This window comes from Salmo salar, chromosome 23 (assembly GCF_965601325.2).
Source record: "Salmo salar chromosome 23, fSalSal1, whole genome shotgun sequence".
Classification (NCBI taxonomy): Eukaryota; Metazoa; Chordata; class Actinopteri; order Salmoniformes; family Salmonidae; genus Salmo; species Salmo salar.
This window is the reverse complement of record NC_138313.1, coordinates 17,158,715-17,181,397: the sequence shown is the minus strand read 5'-3', so window position 1 is coordinate 17,181,397 and position 22,683 is coordinate 17,158,715. Positions and strand designations below refer to the sequence as shown.

At 43.4% G+C, this 22,683-nt stretch overlaps 1 protein-coding gene across 5 annotated transcripts in view; it reads left to right on the top strand.

Annotated features, from left to right (window-relative positions):
• szt2 (SZT2 subunit of KICSTOR complex) overlaps positions 1 to 22,683 on the top strand; it is a 123,559-nt gene that overhangs the window by 5,065 nt on the left and 95,811 nt on the right. For all 5 annotated transcript variants that reach the window (XM_082967934.1, XM_082967935.1, XM_082967936.1 and 2 more), the window contains exons 4-19: positions 485 to 655; positions 916 to 1,059; positions 2,586 to 2,751; positions 3,008 to 3,114; positions 9,338 to 9,548; positions 15,819 to 15,989; positions 16,636 to 16,867; positions 17,472 to 17,601; positions 17,874 to 18,019; positions 18,281 to 18,433; positions 18,662 to 18,776; positions 19,130 to 19,335; positions 19,521 to 19,757; positions 19,937 to 20,015; positions 20,276 to 20,364; positions 20,646 to 20,814. In XM_082967934.1, coding sequence (XP_082824060.1) covers positions 485 to 655; positions 916 to 1,059; positions 2,586 to 2,751; positions 3,008 to 3,114; positions 9,338 to 9,548; positions 15,819 to 15,989; positions 16,636 to 16,867; positions 17,472 to 17,601; positions 17,874 to 18,019; positions 18,281 to 18,433; positions 18,662 to 18,776; positions 19,130 to 19,335; positions 19,521 to 19,757; positions 19,937 to 20,015; positions 20,276 to 20,364; positions 20,646 to 20,814 — 2,526 coding nt within the window. The remainder of the gene's footprint in view (positions 1 to 484; positions 656 to 915; positions 1,060 to 2,585; positions 2,752 to 3,007; positions 3,115 to 9,337; positions 9,549 to 15,818; positions 15,990 to 16,635; positions 16,868 to 17,471; positions 17,602 to 17,873; positions 18,020 to 18,280; positions 18,434 to 18,661; positions 18,777 to 19,129; positions 19,336 to 19,520; positions 19,758 to 19,936; positions 20,016 to 20,275; positions 20,365 to 20,645; positions 20,815 to 22,683) is intronic.

The following is a 22,683-nucleotide window of genomic DNA, read 5'->3' as shown; positions in this document are numbered from 1 at the left end:
TCTGAGCGTCGTAGGTGGATGCCCAAATGGGTTACGTACCCAATGCATATGGTTCCGGTAAATTTCACAAATGGACAGTAAATTGAAAATATTCCTGGTCATGTTGTCCGGCGCTACAATTTCCTAATGGAAAACCTATATGGAGGTGGTTCTCTGAACAGCTGAGAACTGAAGACCTACCTTAGCTCCATTAGAAAACAAGCACGCCGTTATAAGCAATGGCATGCAGGAGATCTGGATTTGAACCCTGCTGGTCGGACAATGTGTGCAATATGACTATTTTACAAGCTTCTATGGGAATCTATGAAGGGATGCTTTTCTTTTTGACGGCAGGAGGAAGTTTACAATCCTTTTATGAAAATCGTGCTACATATCACACTTTCATGCTATGGCTATTTTGGTCGACTGCCAAGAGCAGATCCTCGTCATGATGTGTTGTTTGGTGTGTTAGGTACATCATGTTAGTTTTTCCTTCTGTTCACAGGATGACAGCACGGGGGAGATGATATTTGATGAGGTATTCCATGCCTTGTCACGATGCTTAGCTGGACTGGTCCGACCCTTCAATGTTCCAGGCACAGATCTTGTTTTCCAGCCGGAAATCTTTGTCACTATCCTGGCTTATTCCTCCATTATTGGGCTCAGTACACACCAGGTGATCATTTTATTCATATCAAAATGATATACTACTTGGTGATTGAACAAGAGACGGGTGAAATCATTATTTTGCTGGTCCAGGTAGATGTGCTACCCATGATGGAGACGGATTTTAAAGGGGATGGGAACTATAGTAATACATTCTAGTCATGTGAGCCTATGTAGCTGATGGTTAAGTGTATCACTACTGAAAACTAGAAGCACTTTCCACTCCATCACACCTATAAGGAAACTGTGTTGTGTCTGCTTTGACTGTAGGTGTTGGTGCAGGGTTGTCAGCTGAATCGTACAGACCTGGTTCAGTTCCTACACCAGGTCTATCAGCAGCTGCGATCAGTGGAGAACAACATTGCAGAGGTCCTACAACAGCAGCACAGCCATCTTCAACAGCAGCACGACCAGGCAAGAGGACACTTGGTTATTACAGTACTATATGGTTATTACAATACCTTTTAGGTCATCCGTCAATCTTTTTACTCCAGAACATAAGCATATAATTACATATGTATAATACAGTCAGGTCCAAAATTATTGGCACTCTTGATAAAGATGAGCAAAGAGTGTATAAAATAAATAATACAAATACAGTGCTATATTGTACGCTCAAACACAGGGGGAATTTATATTATTTTATTTGAATACAATTGCAAAGAGAAAGAGATTTTGTTTTTCAAATAATGCATTTTTTTCTCTCAAAAAGATGGGGGTCAAAATGATCGCCAACCCTAAAGATTCTTATAAATAAAAACAAACAAAATTACATCTGCATTAAGATTGTACTTTTTTATTTTCATTAGTCGTATTTTAAGGAACTGTATTATGGCCTTCCATGGCTTTCTGTTTCACTGGGGTATAAAAATGAGCTAACACGCATGTAAAATCACTTTGATAATCATCACCATTGGAAAAGGTCCTGCATGGTGTTTGCAACGCCAGGGTTGTGGGTTCGATTCCCACGGGGAACCAGTACGGAGAAAAAAAATGTATGAAATGTATGCATTCACTACTGTAAGTCGCTCTGGATAAGAGCGTCTGCTAAATAACTAAAATGTAAATGTAAAAGGCAAAGAACTCACAATTGAAAAGAGACAAATGGTTGTTGACCCTCAGAAAATGACGTCATGCCTACTGTAAAATATGGTGGTGGATCTTTTATGTTATGTTTTTTGTTGTTGTTTCTTCCACTGGTACTGGGGGCCTTTGTTAAGGTCAACTGCATCATGAACTTTACGAAGTACCAGGACATTTTAGCCAAAAACCCTGTTGCCTCTGCCAGGAGGCTGAAACTTGGCTGCAAATGGATCTTCCAACAAGACAATAAAACATAGCACATATCAAAATTCACAAAGAAATGGTTTTATTGACCACTAAATCAACATTTTGCAATGGCCATCTCAGTCTCTGGACTAGAACCCCATTGAAAACCTGTGGTTTGAATTTGAAGAGGGCAGTCCTTAAGTGCAGACGAAGGATATCAAGCATCTGGAAAGTTTCTGTATGGAGGAATAGTGTAAGGTCCCTCCCAATGTGGTCTCCAACACATAAAACATTTTAGAAAAAGGCTCAGTGTCGTTACCATCACAAGGGTTGTTTTGCGGAGTATTGAAAACGTGTCCAATAATTTCTACCTTGTAGTTTTTAGATTTTTTTATTATTACTTGTTAAACAAAATATATTTCCCTGAGGAATTATATTAGTACAAAATAATATAATTTCACAATTTTTGGGAGCAAAAATATAGTTCAGTATTTGTTATTTATTTTATTCCGTTTTTTTGCTAATCTTTATCATGGGTGCCAATAATTTTGTACCTGAGTGTACAGTAATGGTTCTGGAGCAGAGTATGACTATGAAAATGTTGTTAGAAGATGTTTGATATAATTTCCAGGTTGATCTCAGTTGATTATTATTCAATTTGTCTCTGATAGTCTGATGGGCCAATCCCGTGCCCCGGGCTTGGTAGTGACATCACCATGGAGGAGGTGCCTGTGAGGAAACATGGTGTTTCCATGGTGACTGCAGACGTCGGGCTGGTCAGCATGGTGCGACAGGGCATCCTAGCTCTACAGCTGCTGCCCCCCAACTCCTCCGCAGGTTGGTAAAGTCTGTCAATACCTTCACTGTTAAAGTTGAGCTTCTCAAGGCTGGTTCCATAGGGAGAAATGACACTTGTTTGAGTCAGACTTATGATAAGGTCCTCCTTTATTGCAACCTATTGAGTGATCTAGCCAGGTCTGAAAGGGCACTATCGGAGACATTGTCTAAAGGCACCATTCGAAGTGAGATCTGTTTAATTTATATATGATTCATTATTTTAGACCTATGACACTGTTCCTGTCACCTCTCCCAGGTATAATCATCATCACAGACGGGGTGACCAGTGTGCCTGATGTGGCTGTGTGTGAGACCCTTCTGAACCAGCTCAGGAGTGGAACCATTGCCTGCTCCTTCGTCCAGGTACTGAAACATGCCACAACATAGCCCAGTGGGTCAAACTGCTATTTGTATTCAGTCTACATTACAACATGCTGACACACCATGAGAACTGCTGTCTGTCATCTACTGCATAGATTGTTGTATCTTCTCAACAGAGGCAGGCAACTAGCCTGGAATCCAAACTGAATCCATGCTCTGTTTAACTAAGTGAAACAAAGTGAAACGCAGCATCGATTCAGTTTGGATTCCAGACTAGCAGGCAACTGCCCTTTAGAAAAGTCAATTTACTAATTACGGTCTAATATCTCTCATTCAATGACAGTACTTTTGTAAGTCAAAATATGAATATATTTCAATATATTTTTATGTACAGTGGGTATCGTAAGTATTCACCCCCATTTTGTGTTACAAAGTGGGAATAAAATTGATTCAATTGAATTTTTGGTGTAAACAAAATATTCTAATGCCAGAGGTTTTCCTTTCCAACATTTCTTAAAAAGTAATACACATTTATGAAAACACGAATATACCTTGATTAGATAAGTATTTACCTCAGTCAATACATGTCAGAAAGAACTTTGGCAGTGATTTAGCTGTGAGTCTTCTTGGGTTAGTCTGTAAGAGCTTTGCTCACCTGGATTGTGCAATATTTGCCCATTATTCTTTAAAAAAGAATTCAAGCTCTGTCAAGGGGGTCATGGCTACACAGCAATTTTCAAATCTTGCAATAGATTTTCAAGCAGATTTAAGTCAAAACGGTAACTTGAAAATGCTCATCCAGAAGCGGCACTCCTAGTGGCCGGGGGCTTTAATGCAGGCAAACTGAAATCCGTTTTACCTCATTTCTACCAGCATGTCACATGTGCAACCAGAGGAAGAAAACAGACCACATTTACTCCACACACCAAGACGCATACAAAGCTCTCCCTCGCCATCCATTTGGCGAATCTGACCATAATTATATCCTCCTGATTCCTGCTTACAAGCAAAAACTAAAGCAGGAACCACCAGTGACTCGCTCAATACGGAAGATGACTCGGATGCTACTCTACAGGACAGTTTTACTAGCACAGACTGGAATATGTTCCGGGATTCATCCAATGGCATTGAGGAGTATACTACCTCAGTCACCGGCTTCATCAATAAGTGCATTGATGACGTCGTCCCCAAAGTGACCACATGTACATATCCCAACCAGAAGCCATGGATTACAGGCAACATCGGTACCGAGCTAAAGGTTAGAGCTGCCGCTTTCAAGGAGTGGGACACTAATCCGGACGCTTATAAGAAATCCTGCTATGCCCTCAGACGAACCATCAAACAGCTAAAGCGTCAATACAGGACTACGATTGTATTCTACTACACCGGCTCTGATGCTCGTCGGATGTGACAGGGCTTGAAAACTATAATAGACTACAAAAGGAAACCCTGCCGCGAGCTGTCCAGTGATGCGAGCCTACCAGACGAGCTAAATGCATTTTATGCTCACTTGGAGGCAAGCAAAACTGAAGCATGCATGAGAGCACCAGCTGTTCCGGACGACTGTGTGATTTTTAAAACTTTTTTACATTTAAATCGGCAAGTCAGTTAAGAAAAATGTCTTATTTACAATGACGGCCAAACCCTGACGACGCTGGGCCAATTGTGCGCCGCCCTATGGGACTCCCAATCACGGCAGGATGTGATACAGCCTGGAATCGAACCAGGGACTGTTGTGACGCCTCTTGCACTGAGATGCTGTGCCTTAGACCACTGCGCCTCTGGAGCCCAATGTGAGCAAGAACTTTAAACAGGTCAACATTCACAAAGCTGCGGGGCCAGACGGATTACCAGGACGTGTACTCAAAGCATGCGCGTGTCTTCACTGACATTTTCAACCTCTCCCTGACAGTCTGTAATACCCACATGTTTCAAATAGACCACCATAGTCCCTGTGCCCAAGAAAGCGAAGGTAACCTGCCTAAATGATTACCGCCCCCGTAGCACTCATGTCGGTAGCCATGAAGTGCTTTGAAAGGCTGGTCATGGCTCTAATCAACACCATTATGCCGGAAACCCGAGACCGACTCCAATTTGCATACCGCCCCAACAGATACACAGATGACGCATTCTCAATCGCACTCCACACTGCCCTTTCCCACCTGGACAAAAGGAACACCTATGTGAGAATGCTGGTCATTGACTACAACTCAGCGTTCAACACCATAGTACCCACAAAGCTCATCACTAAGCTAAGGACCCTGGGACTAAACACCTCCTTCTGCAACTGGATCCTGGACTTCCTGACGGGCTAGCCCCAGGTGGTAAGGGTAGGCAACAACACATCTGCCTTGCTGATCCTCAACACTGGGGATCCTCAGGAGTGCGTGCGTAGTTCCCTCCTGTACTCACTGTTCACCCACAACTGCGTGGCCAAGCACGACTCCAACACCATCATTAAGTTGGCTGACAACACGGTGGTAGGCCTGATCACTGACAACGATGAAGCAGCCTATAGGGAGGAGGTCAGAGACAAGACAACAACTTCTCCCTCAATGTGAGCAAGACAAAGGAGCTGATCATGGACTATAGGAAAAGGAGAGCCGAACTGGCCCACATTAACATCGACGGTGCTGAAGTGGAGCGGGTCGAGAGTTTCAAGTTCCTTGATGTCCACATCACCAATGAACTATCATGGTCCAAACACACCAAGACAGTTGTGAAGAGAGCACGACAACATCTTTGTCCCCACAGGAGACTGAAAAGATTTTGCATGGGTTCCCAAATCCTCAAAACGTGCTCCAGCAGCACCATCAAACATCCTGACCGATTGCATCTTCATCTGGTATGGCAGCTGCTCGGCATCTGACCGTAATGCACTACAGAGGGTAGTGCGTATGGCCCAGTACATCACTGGGGCCAAGCTTCCTGACATCCGGACCTTTATACTAGGCGGTGTCAGAGGAAAGCCCAAAAAATTGTCAGAGACTCCAGTCCAATCCTAGACTGTTTTCTCTGCTACCGAACGGCAAGCGGTACCGGAGCGCCAAGTCTAGGACCAAAAGGCTCCTTAACAACAGCTTCCCCGAAGCCATTAGACTACTAAACAATTAATCAAATGGCCACCCGGACTATTTACATTGACACCCCAACACCCCTTTGTTTTTACACTGCTGCTACTCGCTCTTTATTATCTATGCATAGTTAGTTAACAAATTACCTTGACTAACCTGTACCCCCGCACATTGATATTGGTCCCAGTACCCCCTGTATATAGCCTCTTTATTGTTATGTAATTTTCTTGTTACTTTTATATTTTTATTTTATTTATATTATTTAGTAAATATTTTCTGAACCAACAATGCAGTTCAAGAAATGTAGTTATGGGCTTATAAGTAAGCATTGCACGGTAAGGTCTACACCTGTTCTGTTCGGTGCATGTGACAAATAAAATTTGATTTGATTTGGCCTCTCACTGTCTTCTTGGAAGCAACTCCAGTGTAGATTTGGCCTTGTGTTGTAAACTCAGCAAAAAAAAGAAACGTCCCTTTTTCAGGACCCTGTCTTTCAAAGATAATTTGTAAAAATCCAAATAACTTCACAGATCTTCATTGTAAAGGGTTTAAACACTGTTTCCCATGCTTGTTCAATGAACCATAAACAATTAATGAACATGCACCTGTGGAACGGTCGTTAAGACTAACAGCTTACAGACGGTAGGCAATTAAGGTCACAGTTATGAAAACTTAGGACACTGAAGAGGCCTTTCTACTGACTCTGAAAATCACCAAAAGAAAGATGCCCAGGGTCCCTGCTCATCTGCGTGAACGTGCCTTAGGCATGCTGCAAGGATTCATGAGGACTACAAATGTGGCCAGGGCAATAAATTGCAATGTCCGTACTGTGAGACAGGATGGACAGCGGATCATCCTCGCAGTGGCAGACCACGTGTAACAACACCTGCACAGGATCGTGTAACAGCTGCCTTTAGAGAGAGTGGACCAAAACGCAGCGGAGTTAGTGTTCGTCATATATTTAATTTCGGCAAGAACGCTATACAATACAAAACAATAAACAGACAACCAAAACAGTCCTGTCACGTTAAACACAGTAACACGAACAGAAACAATTACCCACAAAACCCCAACGGAAAAACATGCACTTATGTGTGACTCCCAATCAACAGCAACGAACTTAAGCTGTGCCTGATTTGGGAGCCACAAAACAAAGAAATACAAACACATAGAAACAGAACATAGAACGCCCACCCAATGTAACACCCTGGCCTAACCAAAATAAAGAACAAAAACCCCTCTCTATGGCCAGGGCGTTACAGATCGGTACATCTGAACATCACACCTGCAGGACAGGTACAGGATGGCAACAACAACTGCCCGAGTTACACCAGGAACGCACAATCCCTCCATCAGTGCTCAGACTGTCCGCAATAGAATGCGAGAGGCTGGACTGAGGGATTGTAGGCCTGTTGTAAGGCAGATCCTCACCAGTCATCACCGGAAACAACGTCGCCTATGGGCACAAACCCACCGTCGCTGGACCAGACAGGACTGGCAAAAAGTCCTCTTCTCTGACGAGTCGTGGTTTTGTCTCACCAGGGGTGATGGTCGGATTCGCGTTTATCGTCGAAGGAATGAACGTTACACTGAGGCCTGTAATCTGGAGCGGGATCGATTTGGAGGTGGATGGTCCGTCATGGTCTGGGGCAGTGTGTCACAGCATCATCAGACTGAGCTTGTTGTCATTGCAGGCAATCTCAACGCTGTGCGTTACAAGGAAGACAAGCTTTTCCCTCGTGGTACCCTTCTTGCAGGCTCATCCTGACATGACCCTCCAGCATGACACGGCCACCAGCCATACTGCTCGTTCTGCAAAACAGGAATGTCAGTGTTCTGCCATGGCCAGCGAAGAGCCCAGATCTCAATCCCATTGAGCACGTCTGGGACCTGTTGGATCGGAGGGCTAGGGTCATTTCCCCCAGAAATGTCCGGGAACTTGCAGGTGCCTTGGTGGAAGAGTGGGGTAACATCTCACAGCAAGAACTGGCAAATCTGGTGCAGTCCATGAGGAGGAGATGCACTGCAGTACTTAATGCAGCTGGTGGCCACACCAGATACTGACTGTTACTTTTGATTTTGCCCCCCCCCCCCCACCCTTTGTTCAGGGACATATTATTCAATGTCTTTGGAACTTGTTCAGTTTATGTCTTAGTTGTAGAATCTTGTTATGTTCATACAAATATTTACACATGTTAAGTTTGCTGAAAATAAACGCAGTTGACAGTGAGAAGACGTTTAGTTTATTGTCCTGCTAAAAGGTGAATTCCTCTCCCAGTGTCTGGTTGAAAGCAGACTGAAGCAGGTTTTCCTATTGGATTTTGCCTGTGCTTATCTCCATCCTGTTTCTTGATGCAGCTACCACCACGCTTGAAAATAAGCAAGCACTTACTCAGTGATGTGTTTTGTTAGACATATGTGATTTGGTAGCCCTTAACACGCGACCCACGTGACTACACATTAGGGATGTAGAGAGGCTAGTGTTAGCAAGACTAACTCATACCTGTCCTACCCCGCATTTTTCAGGAATATTCTTATGTTACTGAGTGTTTCCACAGTATTTTCAGATTTCGTTATCAACAAATACGGTGAAAAGTACGGTAAATGTAATGTCAAATCAAAAGTGTAATGTTTGGATTCAGTTTTGTCAGGTGAACTGTTGTGTCCTCAACTTTGGTCTAATAATTTCCCCATAATCTCCAAACGGTTACCTTTCAATTGCTACCATGCTTATGCTTTTCATATTTATTCTGTCACAAATATTTCAATTTAGCCCTATCCATATTGGAGAATTCCCATGTGTAAACCCAAATTTTAGTTTCATCACCAACAAACTTTCATGGTCCATACACACACAAGCCTAAATTACTCCTGAACTAGTTTAGGCTTGCGTCAACAAAGGGGGTGAATACTTATGCAACGACTATATTTTAGTTATTTAATTTGTATTCATTTCTAAATGTTTGTAGAATTTTCTTTTCACTTTGACATTATGGAATATCTTCTCTAGATCAATGACAAAAATGTACAATTAAATGCATTTCAATCCCACTTTGTAACACAACAAAATGAGAAAAAATATCCAAGTGGTGTGAATACTTATGATATACGCTGTAATTGACATATTGTGGAGAGTCTGTAGTTGTGATTGGTTTCATATTTTGTTGCTATTCTCTGTGTCTGTCTGTTAGGTGGGTGGTGCCTACTCCTACAATTGTAGTTTTGGGTACATCCCTAATGTTGAGTTGATGAAGTTTATCTCCCTGGCGACCTTTGGCTCCTACCTGTCCAGCTGCCCTGAGCCTGATCTGGCCAGTCAGGATATGAACACCTACCACAAGGCCTTCCTCACATACTCCTTCCTCAAGACCAGCGAATCCATGAACCCTGAGTACTACTGTGGTAAGAAAGAGCATGGCATTCGTTAGGGTTGGGCCGATATATGATTAAATTGAATATTGTGATATTTGACATTGACGATGTTTCAATGTGTATTCACCACGAGCCTAGGATACATCCGGTGTAAAACAGAGCTCTTTCCAACAGTTCAGTGATGATGATGAAAGTAATAGAAAATAGAACAGTTTCTATCCCCAAGCCATAAGACTGCTAACAAAATGGCTACACCCATGTATTTTATTTGTAGTTTCTAAGCACACTCACAGGACTCTACACACTCACGCACTCCGACACGCCGACACTCCAACACTCCAACACTCACTCACTCACTCACTTTATTTGCTTACGCACACACAACATGCACACACATTTACACTGACTCCACACGCACGCACGGACACACACTCACATACCATCATCATATACACTGCTGCTACACGGTTTATAATATATCCTGATGCCTTGTCACCTTACCCCAAAATATACAGTACCAGTCAAAAGTTTGGACACACTCATTCCAGGGTTTTCTTTATTTTTACTATTTTTTACATTGTAGAATAATAGTGAAGACATCAAAACTATGAAATAACACATATGGAATCATGTAGTAACCAAAAAAGTGTTTAAAAAAAAAAAATATATATATATATTTGAGATCCTTCAAAGTAGCCACCCTTTGCCTTGACGACAGCTTTGCACACTCTTGGCATTTTCTCAACCAGGTTAATCTGTAATGCTTTTCCAAAAGTCTTGAAGGAGTTTGCACATATGCTGAGCATTTGCTGTTTTTCCTTCACTCTGCGGTCCAACTCACCCCAAACCATCTCATTGGGTTGAGGTCGGTGATTGTGGAGGCCAGGTCATCTGATGCAGCACTCCGTCACTCTCCTTGGTCAAATAGCCCTTACATAGCCTGGAGGTGTGTTGGGTCATTGTCCTGTTGAAAAACAAATGATAGTCCCACTAAGCACAAACCAGATGGGATCACAGCAGAATGCTGTGGTAGCCATGCTGGTTAAGTGTTCCTTAAATTCTAAATGAATCACAGACAGTGTAACCAGCAAAGCACCATCACACCACCTCCTTCACGGTGGGAACCACACATGTGGAGATCATCCGTTCACCTACTCTGCGTCTCACAAAAACACAGCAGTTGGAACCAAAAATCTCAAATTTGGACTCGTCAGACCAAAGGACAGATTTCCACCGGTCTAATGTCCATTGCTTGTGTTTCTTGGTCCAAGCAGGTCTCTTCTTCTTATTGGTGTCCTTTAGTAGTGGGTGGTTTATTTGCAGCAATTCGACCATGTAGGCCTGATTCACGCAGTCTCCTCTGAAAAGTTGATGTTGAGATGTGTCTGTTACTTGAACTCGGTGAAGCATTTATTTGGGCTGCAATCTGAGGTGCTGTTAACTCTAATGAACTTATCCTCTGCAGCAGAGGTAACTCTGGGTCTTCCTTTCCTGTGGCGGTCCTCATGAGAGCCAGTTTCATCATAGCGCTTGATGGTTTTTACGACTGCACCTGAAGAAACGTTAAAAGTTCTTTAAATTTTCCAGATTGACTGACCTTCATGTCTTAAAGTAATGATGGACTGTCATTTCTCTGTTAAGGAGCCTTTTTGTCCTAGACTTGGCGCTCCGGTACCGCTTGCCATACGGTAGCAGAGAAAACAGTCTATGACTTGGGTGACTGGAGTCTCTGACAGTTTTATGGGCTTTCCTCTGACACCGCCTAGTGTATAGGTCCTGGATGGCAGGAAGCTTGGCCCAGTGATGTGCGGGCCGTACGCACTACCCTCTGTAGTGCCTTACGGTCAGATGCCGAGAAGTTGCCATACCAGGCAGTGATGCAACCGGTCAGGATGCTTTCGATGGTGCAGTTGTAGAACGTTTTGAGCATCTGGGGACCCATGCCAAATGTTTTCAGTCTCCTACGGGGAAAAGGTGTTGTCGTGCTCTTTTCACAACTGTCTTGGTGTGTTTGGACCATGATAGTTCGTTGGTGATGCGGGTACCATGGAACTTGAAACTCTCGACCCGCTCCACTACAGCCCTGTTGATGTTCATGTGGACCTATTCGGACCGCTTTTTCCTGTAGTCCACGATCAGCTCCTTTGTTTTGCTCACATTGAGGGAGAGGTTGTTGTCCTGGCACCACAATGCCAGTTCTCTGACCTTCTCCCTATTCAGACCCTTTACTCAGTACTTTGTTGAAGCACCTTTGGCTGCGATTTCAGCCTCAAGTCTTCTTGGGTATGACGCTGCAAGCTTTGCACACCTGTATTTGGTGAGTTTCTCCCATTCTTCTCTGCAGATCCTCTCAACCTCTGTCAGGTTGAATGGGGAGCGTTACTGCAAAGCTATTTTCAGGTCTCCCCAGAGATGTTTGATCGGGATTCCTGCCGCTGAAAATCATCCTCACAGCATGATGCTGCCACTACCATGCTTCATCGTAGGGATGGTGCCAGGTTTCCCCCAGATGTGATTCTTGGCATTCAGGCCAAAGAGTTCAATCTTGGTTTCATCAGACCAGAGAATCTTGTTTCTCATACTCTGAGAGTCCTTTAGGTGCCTTTTGGAAAACTCCAAGTGCGCTGTCATATGCCTTTTACTGAAGAGTGGCTTCTGTCTGGCCACTCTACCATAAAGGCCTGATTTGGTGGAGTGCTGCAGAGATGGCAATCAATAAACAGCATATTAATGGAATAATACATCTAATCAATAATGATTTTAGCAGCAGCATATGTTGTGTCTGAGTGGGTGGATAGTCTGTGGGAGAGGTAGTGAGCCATTCACAGTCTTATGGCCAGGGGATAGAAGCTGTTTAGGATTCTGTTTGACAGTGATGCACTGGGCCATCCTCACCACCCTCTGTAGGGCCTTCCAGTCGCGGGCAGTGCAGTTGCCATACCAGACGGCGATACAACCAGTCAAGATGCTCTCAATGATGCAGCAGTAAATGTTCCTGAGGATCCGAGGGGCCATGCCAAATCATTTCAGCCTCCTGAGGGAGAAGAGGCGTTGCCGTGCCTTCTTCACAACAGCTCTGGTGTGAGAGGACCATGCTAACATGGAACCCAAACTGTGTGCGCCATCGTGCATACATGTATTTTGTCCCCCACACCAAACGTGATCACGACACGCAGGTTAAAATATCAAAACAAACTCTGAACCAATGACATTAATTTGGGGACAGCTGTCTTCGTGAAGAGAGGACCAAGGCGCAGCGGGTTGCGTGCTCATCATTATATTTATTGAACGTGAACACCAAAAAACAATAAACAACGAAACGACGACAGGAAACAGTTTTGCAGGCTACACCAACGCAATGCAAAAACAACTACCCACAATTAACAAACAAAACATATCCCTAATTATAGGACTCTCAATCAAAGGCAACTACAAACACCTGCCTCCAATTGAGAGTCCAACACCCAATTACCTAACATAGAAAATACTAAACTAGAAAGAACATAGAAATACAAAAACATAGAACATAACCCGGAAATAATAAATCAAACACCCTTCTAAACAAACCACCACCCCGAACCACATAAAACAAATACCCTCTGCCACGTCCTGACCAAACTACAATCACAAATAACCCCTATATTGGTCAGGACGTGACAAGTTAGCTTGCACTTGCTAGCTAATTTGTCCTATTTAGCTAGCTAGCTCTTGCTAGTTAATTTGTCCTGGGATATAAACATTTTGTTGTTATTTTACCTGAAATGCACAAGGTCCTCTACTCCGCCAATTAATCCACACATAAAACGGTCAACAGAATCGTTTCTAGTCATCTCTCTTCCTTGCAGGCTTTTTCTTCTCTTGACTTTATATTGCGATTGGCAACTTTCATAAATTAGGTGCATTACCGCCACTGACCTCGTTCGTCTTTCAGTCACCCACGTGGGTATAACCAATGAGGAGATGGCACGTGGGTACCTGCCTCTATAAACCTATAAGGAGATGGGAGAGGCAGGACTTGCAGCGCGATCTGCATCAGAAATAGAACTGACTTCTATTTTAGCCCTTGGCAATGCAGACGCTCGTTGGCTCGCGCGAGCAGTGTGGGTGCAATAATTGAATACCATAGATTTCTACATTTATTTTGCAACACTCGCGTATGCGACTCGAGCGGTGTAGTCAGCCTGTAAGTCCTCGGTGATGTGGACACTGAGGAACTTGATCCTCTCTACTGTGTCTCTTGATGTGAATGGGGGTGTGCACCCCCCCTGTTTTCTTTAGCCCACGATCAGCTCCTTGGTCTTACGGAGGGATAGGTTGTTGTCCTGGTACCACACTGCCAGTTATCTGACCTGCAGGCTGTCTTGTCACTGTTGTTGATCAGGCCTTCAAACGTCGTGTCATTAGCTAACTTGATGATGGTGTCGTGCGTGGCCACAGTGTTGATAAACATGGAGTAAATGAGGGAGCTGAGCACACACCCCTGGGGGTCCCCGTGTTGAGTGTCACTGTGGCGGAGGTGTTGTTGCCTACTCTCACCACTTGGGGTCGGGTCGGCCCGTCAGGAAGTCCAGGATCCAGTTGTAGAGGGAGGTGTTCAGTCGCAGGATCCCAAGCTTGGTGACGAGTTTGGAGGGCTCTATGGTGTTGAATGCTGAGCTGTAGTCGATGAACAGCATCCCCACATAAGTATTCCTTTTGTACAGGTGGGAGAAGGCAGTGTGGAGTGCATCGCCTGAGGATCTGTTGGGGCGGTATGCAAATTGGAGTGGGTCTGGGATGATGGAGGTGATGTGTGCCATGACTAGTCTTTCAGAGCACTTCATGATTATGGATAATAGTGCTGCGGGGCGGCAGTCATTGTAGCAGGTAGCCTAAAGCATGAAAGACACAGAGAATCTAACTGCCGATAGTCTTCCTATCTGTACTTATCACAGTGGGAGGCCGTTCCTTCTCTTGCTAGAACAAAAGCGGTACCTGCTGCTTGCCGACCCGGTAGCGACAAACCTACCGTTTGTACTTGTAGAATTGCAATGCTCGTCAAAAAATGCAATGTAGTCAATGGGATGGTATCTAGCTAAGTGCACAGACGCAATGCGCACAACACTAAATACTTCCTCCAAGCTAGCTAACCACTGTAGCTAGTATTGACATTCTAATTAAAGGTGAAATATACAGACTTTGTCTACCTTTTGTGATCTGTAATGGACTGTGTCCCCTTCCACGTGTTGACCATCGGAGCCAGTGCAATAGCATTCCACCTGGTTCCTAAATTGTCCCTTTGCCTGTTTGACGGCTCTGCGGCGGTCGTAGCGGAACGTCTTGTACGTGTTAGTGTCCTCATCCATAGCCTCGGGGTTGGCTGCAATAGCCCTGTGTGCAGTATCTCTCTGCTTTAGTGTATACCTCTGTTAATCTAGGGCTTTTGATTGGGGAAGCAGCGAAACTTCACTGTGGGGACAACGTCAGCGATGCATTTCCTGATGAAGCTCCATACGGGTGCAAGATGCCCGAGATGTGAAGTGCAAGACGATATATCATGATGTGAAAGACTATACTCTATTTGAACTTTACAAATCAAAACTGTACAGTTTTAGCAGTTAGGCAGTATCAATATGTTGAACATGAAATTGTCTTTCTGCTGCTGTGTCCCCGATCCCATCAGAGTGCAATTTTGGCTGAAACAAGTTTGTTTTAAATATAGTGTTCTTGATTGTACTCGTTCGTGCTCTCTGTGACAGCCCAAACACAGTGGCTTTTAAGCAAGGCTCTTGTCATTTCCAAACACCCTGTCATTATCTGTGAATAGTGTTGGAGACACCCACAGTGATGGCAGCTCTCTGAATAGAAGTCCGTCTTTATAGTGAGAGGTTTAGCACAAAGAGATGCGGATGAATGCGTAATGGCTGGGTCTGACTTCACCTAGACATAATGAAATGGGTTGTCTTTTTTTTCTGCTGCTTTTTAGAGTATTTCCTTCCCAAAATATCTCTTTACGTTAGATAGTATACCTACCGGTAAATGATTTTACTAGACGAGAGTTTGTCACAGTGGAGATATCAACAGAGGAAGTGAAAATGCACGATGTTGATAATCGTGCTTTCATTTCATATACGCTTTTTTTTTTCTTTCTCACATCCCTTCACTGCTTCTAAAATAAAGTATTGAGGTAGAGCAATGATCCAGTGCTGCCAGGTAGTTCAGCAGACATTATTTTGGTTAAAAAAGCAGACTAATTGCCTAATTATACGCTGTTGTAAACGTTGAACATCTTGTTGACATGTTCCAAATTCTGTTTTCCAGTGTCTCAGCACAAGCTGTTCAACGAGCACCTGGTGTCAGCCAGTGGGAACCCTGCGCTAGTGATGAGGAGGAAGAAGCACACAGAGAAGGAAGTGCACGCCCACCTGGTCAGTGTGGTGTCGGTCAGACTGAGAGAGGGATACACCATCAGGGAGATCAACCTCACTAAAGGTACCGGCTCACACCAGCCTCAAGCCTAACCTCGTCCCAGGCTAAATTGCAAACACAGATAGAGCCTGGAAACACTTTGCAACAAAGTGGCAATGAAAGGGGTGTAGGTTCAAATTGAGATGGGAGAGAAAGAGAGCCTACTACAGCTCTATTAGATGGGACTTGCAGAAAATCACCCAAAAAAAAAAAAAAGTTCTATCACAGTGACCATATTATTTTTGGGATGCTCACTTGTTTCTGATTGGCATTCTAAGATGCATTCGTTCCGATCCAGTTGCACTGCTCACACTTTGAAAGTCCACAATGTAGAGAGGAGGTTCTAAGGGTTGTGCTAGATGGTGATTGGCTGAGAGATCATCCAATTCGTCCGCTCCTGCCATAGACTTCCAGTCAAGTCCTGTGTTGAGGGGTTCGGAAACCAGACAACGTCTCGACAGAGAGAGAGAGCAGGATGGTGGGATTAGCCTCAAGCCTTACATTTTAAAGTTACTTTCTACTGTCCACAGAAGACCCACGATATAGAACATATGTTTTACTGCAAGTGCATCAACAAGGCCAACTTTCTTCCTATTTTCCAGACTGTATACAGTGTTAAATAAACCAAACTGCACAAATGTTTCAATTTGTGTTTTGGTCCCTCCCGTAGGTGGCACCCAGCTGGAGGTGAAGCTGGTGTTGCTGTGGAAACACAACATGCGTATAGAGTACCTGGCAGTGGCCCAGTGGCCCCTGGATCCTGACAAGAGGACCACCTGGGTAGAGGTCACCATGGAGGGAAGCTACGACATCCTCCATGATATCAGCTGTACCATGAGGAAACCCATCACCTCAACCTACCGCACCTCCGTCATCAGGCGATTCTGGAACACACTGCAGAGGTGACCTTTGACTCACCTGTATCTACCTGGCTAGGGAAACTGCTAGGGGAACACCGATACAGCTCATTGTCAAGGATACTATTCTATTTCAAATTATATATTTTAGTTTTACTTCTGTAATGGATAATCATAGAACCTACTTTTAGAATTGTTTTAAAGCAATTCTACACATTTTGCCATGTCTTATGCCGTGTTCTTATGCTATCTGAGTGACTCGAACATTAAATCAAAATCAATGGGGTCCCCATGCCATGCCATTTTTAAAATGTTTTTAATGTTTTAATGATTCTCCCTAACTGTCTAGTTTCTATTTTGGGGATTGTTAGTTCTCAAAGATGATCTTATTTAAACATATATACTGTAGCTACATTATCGATTCTATATACTTTGTCTCTGGTTTTATTCATTTAAGTTTACACTGAAAACATTTTATTATACCGGAAATTATTAAAACAAATAATTATAATAATAATAATAATAATCATTTGGAGTGGCGTCGGTAAATATAGGGGGAAACATGGAATTCGAAGTACAAGATTTTGAAAGTGTATACTGTGCATTTCTCCCGATAAGACACATGTTAGTATGCTCTTTGTCGTCACAGTATAAACCAGACAGATCAGATGCTGGTCCACCTGCAGTCCTTTAACTCTCTCCCAGAGAACTACACAATCCCTGAGAGCACCAAGAACGGAGTTCCTCTCTTCTACATCCCACCTGGATCCACCACGCCTGTATGTACTTTGGTTACTCCTTTACACTTACTAACACTGATTTTTCAAATTCATTATTACATTGGCCTATATTCATAAAGCTGGTCTAGGATCAGGTCCCCACTTTCTGTAGTTGTATTCATGATGGTCTAGACAAAACTGATCTTGTAATCACGAAGGCAAAATTTATCCTATATATCCCACTGTTCTGAGAGACACTTTACGAATATGGGCCATTGGTCCTAGTGACCTAAGGACAGGTAGTCACAGTGTTCCTCTGCTGTTTCCTTCAGGTTCTCTCCCTCCAGCACAGCGGCTCTAAGGACTCCTCCCAGTCCCAGTTTGCCTTCTACTGGAAGCCGGTCCTGTCCATGGACGCCAACTTCTGGCAGAGATGGCTTCACATGCACCGCATTGCTATCATCCTGGAGCACGACATGTGAGAGATGGTTTATAGATACGACACCAACTTCTTGTGTCAATTTCTTAAATTACAATGTTGTCAATTCATATTGATTTAATTTCTCCTTTTAGATGTACTGTAAAGTGATGCATCACTGAGAGCGGTGTTGATAGTCCTCTCCCAGTCATTTAGTATAATTAGTCAAATCTAAGTAGAATCTACAAGTGTGCAGGTTTCATTTTAAAAGTATTTTCCCAGTCATTGTAATGCTGATCTCCTGTCTTCTCTTCTCTGCAGGCCTGTGCCCAAGCATCTCCACACTGCTGGTAGTAACGGGCGTTTCAGCACCATCCAGTGTCGTATCTCCCACTCAGCCCTCACCTCTTTACTGAGGGACTGGAGCAGCTTTGTACTGGTGGAGGGATACTCCTATGTCAAGCTCATATACAGGTAGAGGCAGAGAGACTCATGGGAAATGTTGTTCACATTGTGGAGCGAGATAGAACTGTGTTAAAATAATATTCGTTTTTTTCTTTCAAATACTTAAGCTGTTATTGAATGAACCAACGGAATAGTCTCAAAATATACTAAAACACATACTATTTTAACCCAGGTCTGGATTGAGTTACAGTAAATGACTGGAGTAAGGTTTTAATGAATGTCCTGTTCTGTCCCCAGTGCCTCTGACCAGCCCCCCAACTCCTTCTACCTGGTGCGTCTGATCTCCAAGGCTCCCTGCATGGTGCTGAGGCTGGGCTTCCCTATTGGCACCTTGGCCCAGACCAGGAACAAGGTATGGGATATGGTCCACACCGAAAACACTTTTAACAATTTTTGAATACATATATATTTTGAATCTCAAGAGCTGTGCCTATTTCTCCTCACTAAATGGAACTAACAAGCAGAAAGATGTCAGTCGCTAGGTGAAACGTCACCTTTTTTTCCCCTCAGAATGCTGCAACCCTCTGTTGGTCTGACCTTTTGTTGCCGTTTATGTAAATGTTGATTCTTAACTCATTGCTGAAGATGCAAGAACAGAAAATCCTGAACAAGGCCAAGAAAGGCAAGTGAACTAAACTGAATTGTCTGTGAGGGAACCAACACATCCTATTCTTCAGCTTAACCTTTTCTCTGCCCCACTTCCAGATAGTGGATGAACTGCGGGAGCAGATCCTGAGGCTTCGCTTCCCTCACCGCGTCCAGAACAAAGAGGCTACGCCCAAGACCAAGAGGAAGATTCTGGGGCACGCATCCCCCTCCAAGTCTCCTCCTCTCCCTGCTCCCAAACCTGCGCTCTCTGACCGGCCATGTGTGGTGGTCCTCAACAAACCTCTGGAGAAGCTACTCATCAGGTCAGTGGAATGTTGTCAGATTTGTGCCTTGGGCATGGTCATTTTTTTCAGCTACGTGGCTTATTACTGTAGATTACAATTATTGAGGTCATACAACAAAGTATCAGACCTAAATTTGGATTATGAAGACATTTTACCCAATTATTAACATGAATACTCTAATGGTGTCCAATCTCCTCCTGTAGGTATGAGAAGCTCCCGTCAGACTTCCGGACCCCGTTTATTCTGAACATGGAGAACTTCACCCAGCCCACCAACATGACCGTGCCCCTTAGCATGGCAGCCAATCGGACGGCCTCGTCCACGCTGGCGTCTCTGTCACGCTACTTCCTCCACCAGCGCTGGGTGTGGACGGTGCAGAGCGGCCTGGGTGCTACCGTACCGCTGCAGGCTGTGGTTCATATACTGTCCATGCTGTCTGAGTGAGTCCCACTGGCATGTCTAATGGTACCTGACTCGTGCACTATGTATGTAATGTTTGTGAAGACTCCTTACGAATATAAATAAAGTCATTATCATATCAGAGAGTTGTTAGGGAGGTCTTAGGAGTACTAACATCTTCTGACTTGTTGCCTGAAAATGTTTTTGGATGTTTCCCAAGGATTCGCCTCTCTGAGGGCTTTCATTTTGCTGCCAGTGGAGAGGGCATAGTCAACATGGTGACTGAACTGCCAATGAAGGTGAGAGTAGCATGCTGGGGCACCTAGGGACAGCAAATATTTACTAAACCCATATGAACTCAATAAAAAAAACTCTCACTAATCCTTTGAGTAGTAATGTAGCATTGTCTACATTAACACTGAAAGGAAGATTAGGCTACACAATACACACATACATATGTTCTAATCTGGACATATTGCTGTTTATTGCTGTATAGTGTTTGCATTGAATTGCTATACAAATCCCATTGTAATGATGACTTGTGATGGTGTGCTCGTAGGGGATGCCAGAGGCAGTGGACAGAGAAAGTCACACCTGTATCGTCCAGTATATCCTGTTTCCACCTCACTCCACCTCTACCAAGGACAGGTGAGACTGAATTCCATTGAATATTTGGCCATTGTTTCTATTGCTTTAGTCCACCAGTTCCACAAATTCTACACATTCTCCAACCGTATCTTCAAATATTATCTAAATATTTTTTTTAGAAGAACAGTTACGTTTCTAAGAAATGTTTTCTTTCTTTTTTTACCTTTTGAACTTTGGTATATTTTGCTGGTTATTTAGTCAGTAAATGGTGCTATTGCTGAATAAGCATCTGTATGTCTCCTCCTGTCCTGACCCCTTGTCTTCCATCATGTGGTCTCCAGTTTCTCCACAGACGATGACAACGACACAGAGGTGGAGGCCATCGATGTGGACACAGAGCTCAACCTGGTGACAGAGTGTTGGGTAGAGCCTCAGAGTGGGACAGTATGGAGCCCTAGAGACCAACATAGACACTTCCAGGAGCTCACCTACCAGGAGATACCGCAGGCGGTCAGTATCAATCGCTTCATCGCTTAATCAAATCGATCTTCTTGCATTCTCAGCTGTTGTCAAAGGTACTGCAGCTATTCAGTAATATAATCACTGATAATTCCAATTCACCAATTTGTATAGTACCGTAAATTCCGGACTATAAGCCGCAACTTTTTTCCCACGCTTTGAACCTCGCGGCTTAAACAATGACGCGGCTAATATATGGATTTTTCCCGCTTTCACATTTTTTTTCTCCAAAAAAACACATTCTGTGACGTGCTCAGTTTTTTGGTGGCATGAAGCTTTCATTAGACCAATGAAATTGCCGAATGGGTTAAGATCAAACAGTGACGAGAGCGACAATGAAAACGATCCAATATCGGATGAAGCAATTCTGAGGCTATTCAACTCTGACACCAAAGGAGATGACTTCAGTGGTTTCAGTGCACAGGAGGAGGAAGATGGTGACCAATGACTTTCTTGGTAGGCTACTGTTTTTGTTACAAGCCGTGTTTCGTTAAAGCCTATTTATTTTTGTTACAAGCCGTGCTTCGTTAAAGCCTATTTATTTTTGTTACAAACCGTGTTTCGTTAAAGCCTATTTATTTCTGTTACAAGCCGTGCTTCGTTAAAGCCTATTTATTTTTGTTACAAACCGTGTTTCATTAAAGCCTATTTATTTTTGTTACAAGCCGTGTTTCGTTAAAGCCTGTGTAATGTTCATTTGTTTCAATGTACCGGTAGGCACCTGCGGCTTATAGACATGTGCGGCTTATTTATGTTCAAAATAATATATATTTTTTAATTCAGTGGGTGCGGCTTATATTCGGGTGCGCTCAATAGTCCGGAAATTACGGTATTACAATACTGATAGAGATGAGTTGATGTTGAAGCGTGTGTACATATGCAGCCAGAGGAGGATGGACTAAGTCTGGATGGACTAAGTCTGGGTTCTCTAAGTCTGGTTCCTCTCTCTTCATTTGATTGATTGTAATAGTGAGTTTACATTAATAACTGGCCTATGGAAGCACTTCTCTTAGTGAGAAGTGTATTACATGTTTACGTGAGCTACATACGCTACCTTTATATTCTTGATCCTAATGATATAGGCCTAGGTGTAAAACGGACGAGGTGATAGAGCAACAACCCTGGAGTAAAAACCAAATGTGTGTGGGTGGAGAGAGGGTTGGTTTTACACGTTCACACGTTCTAGATTGTCAGTACTGCTTGTCTTCTTTGCTGTCGTGCCATGGCTGTTAAAATGTATGTTCTCTTCCTTCTTGTTGGAATATAACAGGATATAATAAGGAGTACATGAAATATGTCTCTCTGCCGATAGGTTGCGTGCATGTAATGGGCATAAAGACCTGGTCTTGTGATATTTCTAGGTATTTTTAGCAATTGGATCCAATGAACTGAGCAGTCTGGGCTGACATGCTTATAGCCTTTTCTAGGACTTGAGCATGAATCTATATTATTGTGCTGTTATTCATTTGGAAAAAAGTCAAGGGTCTGGGTCTGAATAGTTTCCGAAGGCACTGTATATGGACCAAATAATGACAATCCACACTTCTTGTAATAATCTGTTGAGCTCACAAGTAACGAATGAATCTGTTATTATGGTGGGAGATTACAATCGTATTGTAAAGTACCTCAATGGATCGTAAAGGAAATCACACTACAAACTATCACACTCATGCACTTAAAGAGATCATGGATACATTAGAACTAGTTGATATATGGAGGTTGAAAATCTCTGACCTAGTGAGATATACATGGAGGAGGCTTAATCAAGCTAGCTGACTTGACTACTTCCTGGTGTCATTCTTGCTGGCATCAAACGTTTAAAAAGTATTAATAGGAGACAGAATGCGATTGAACCTTCAT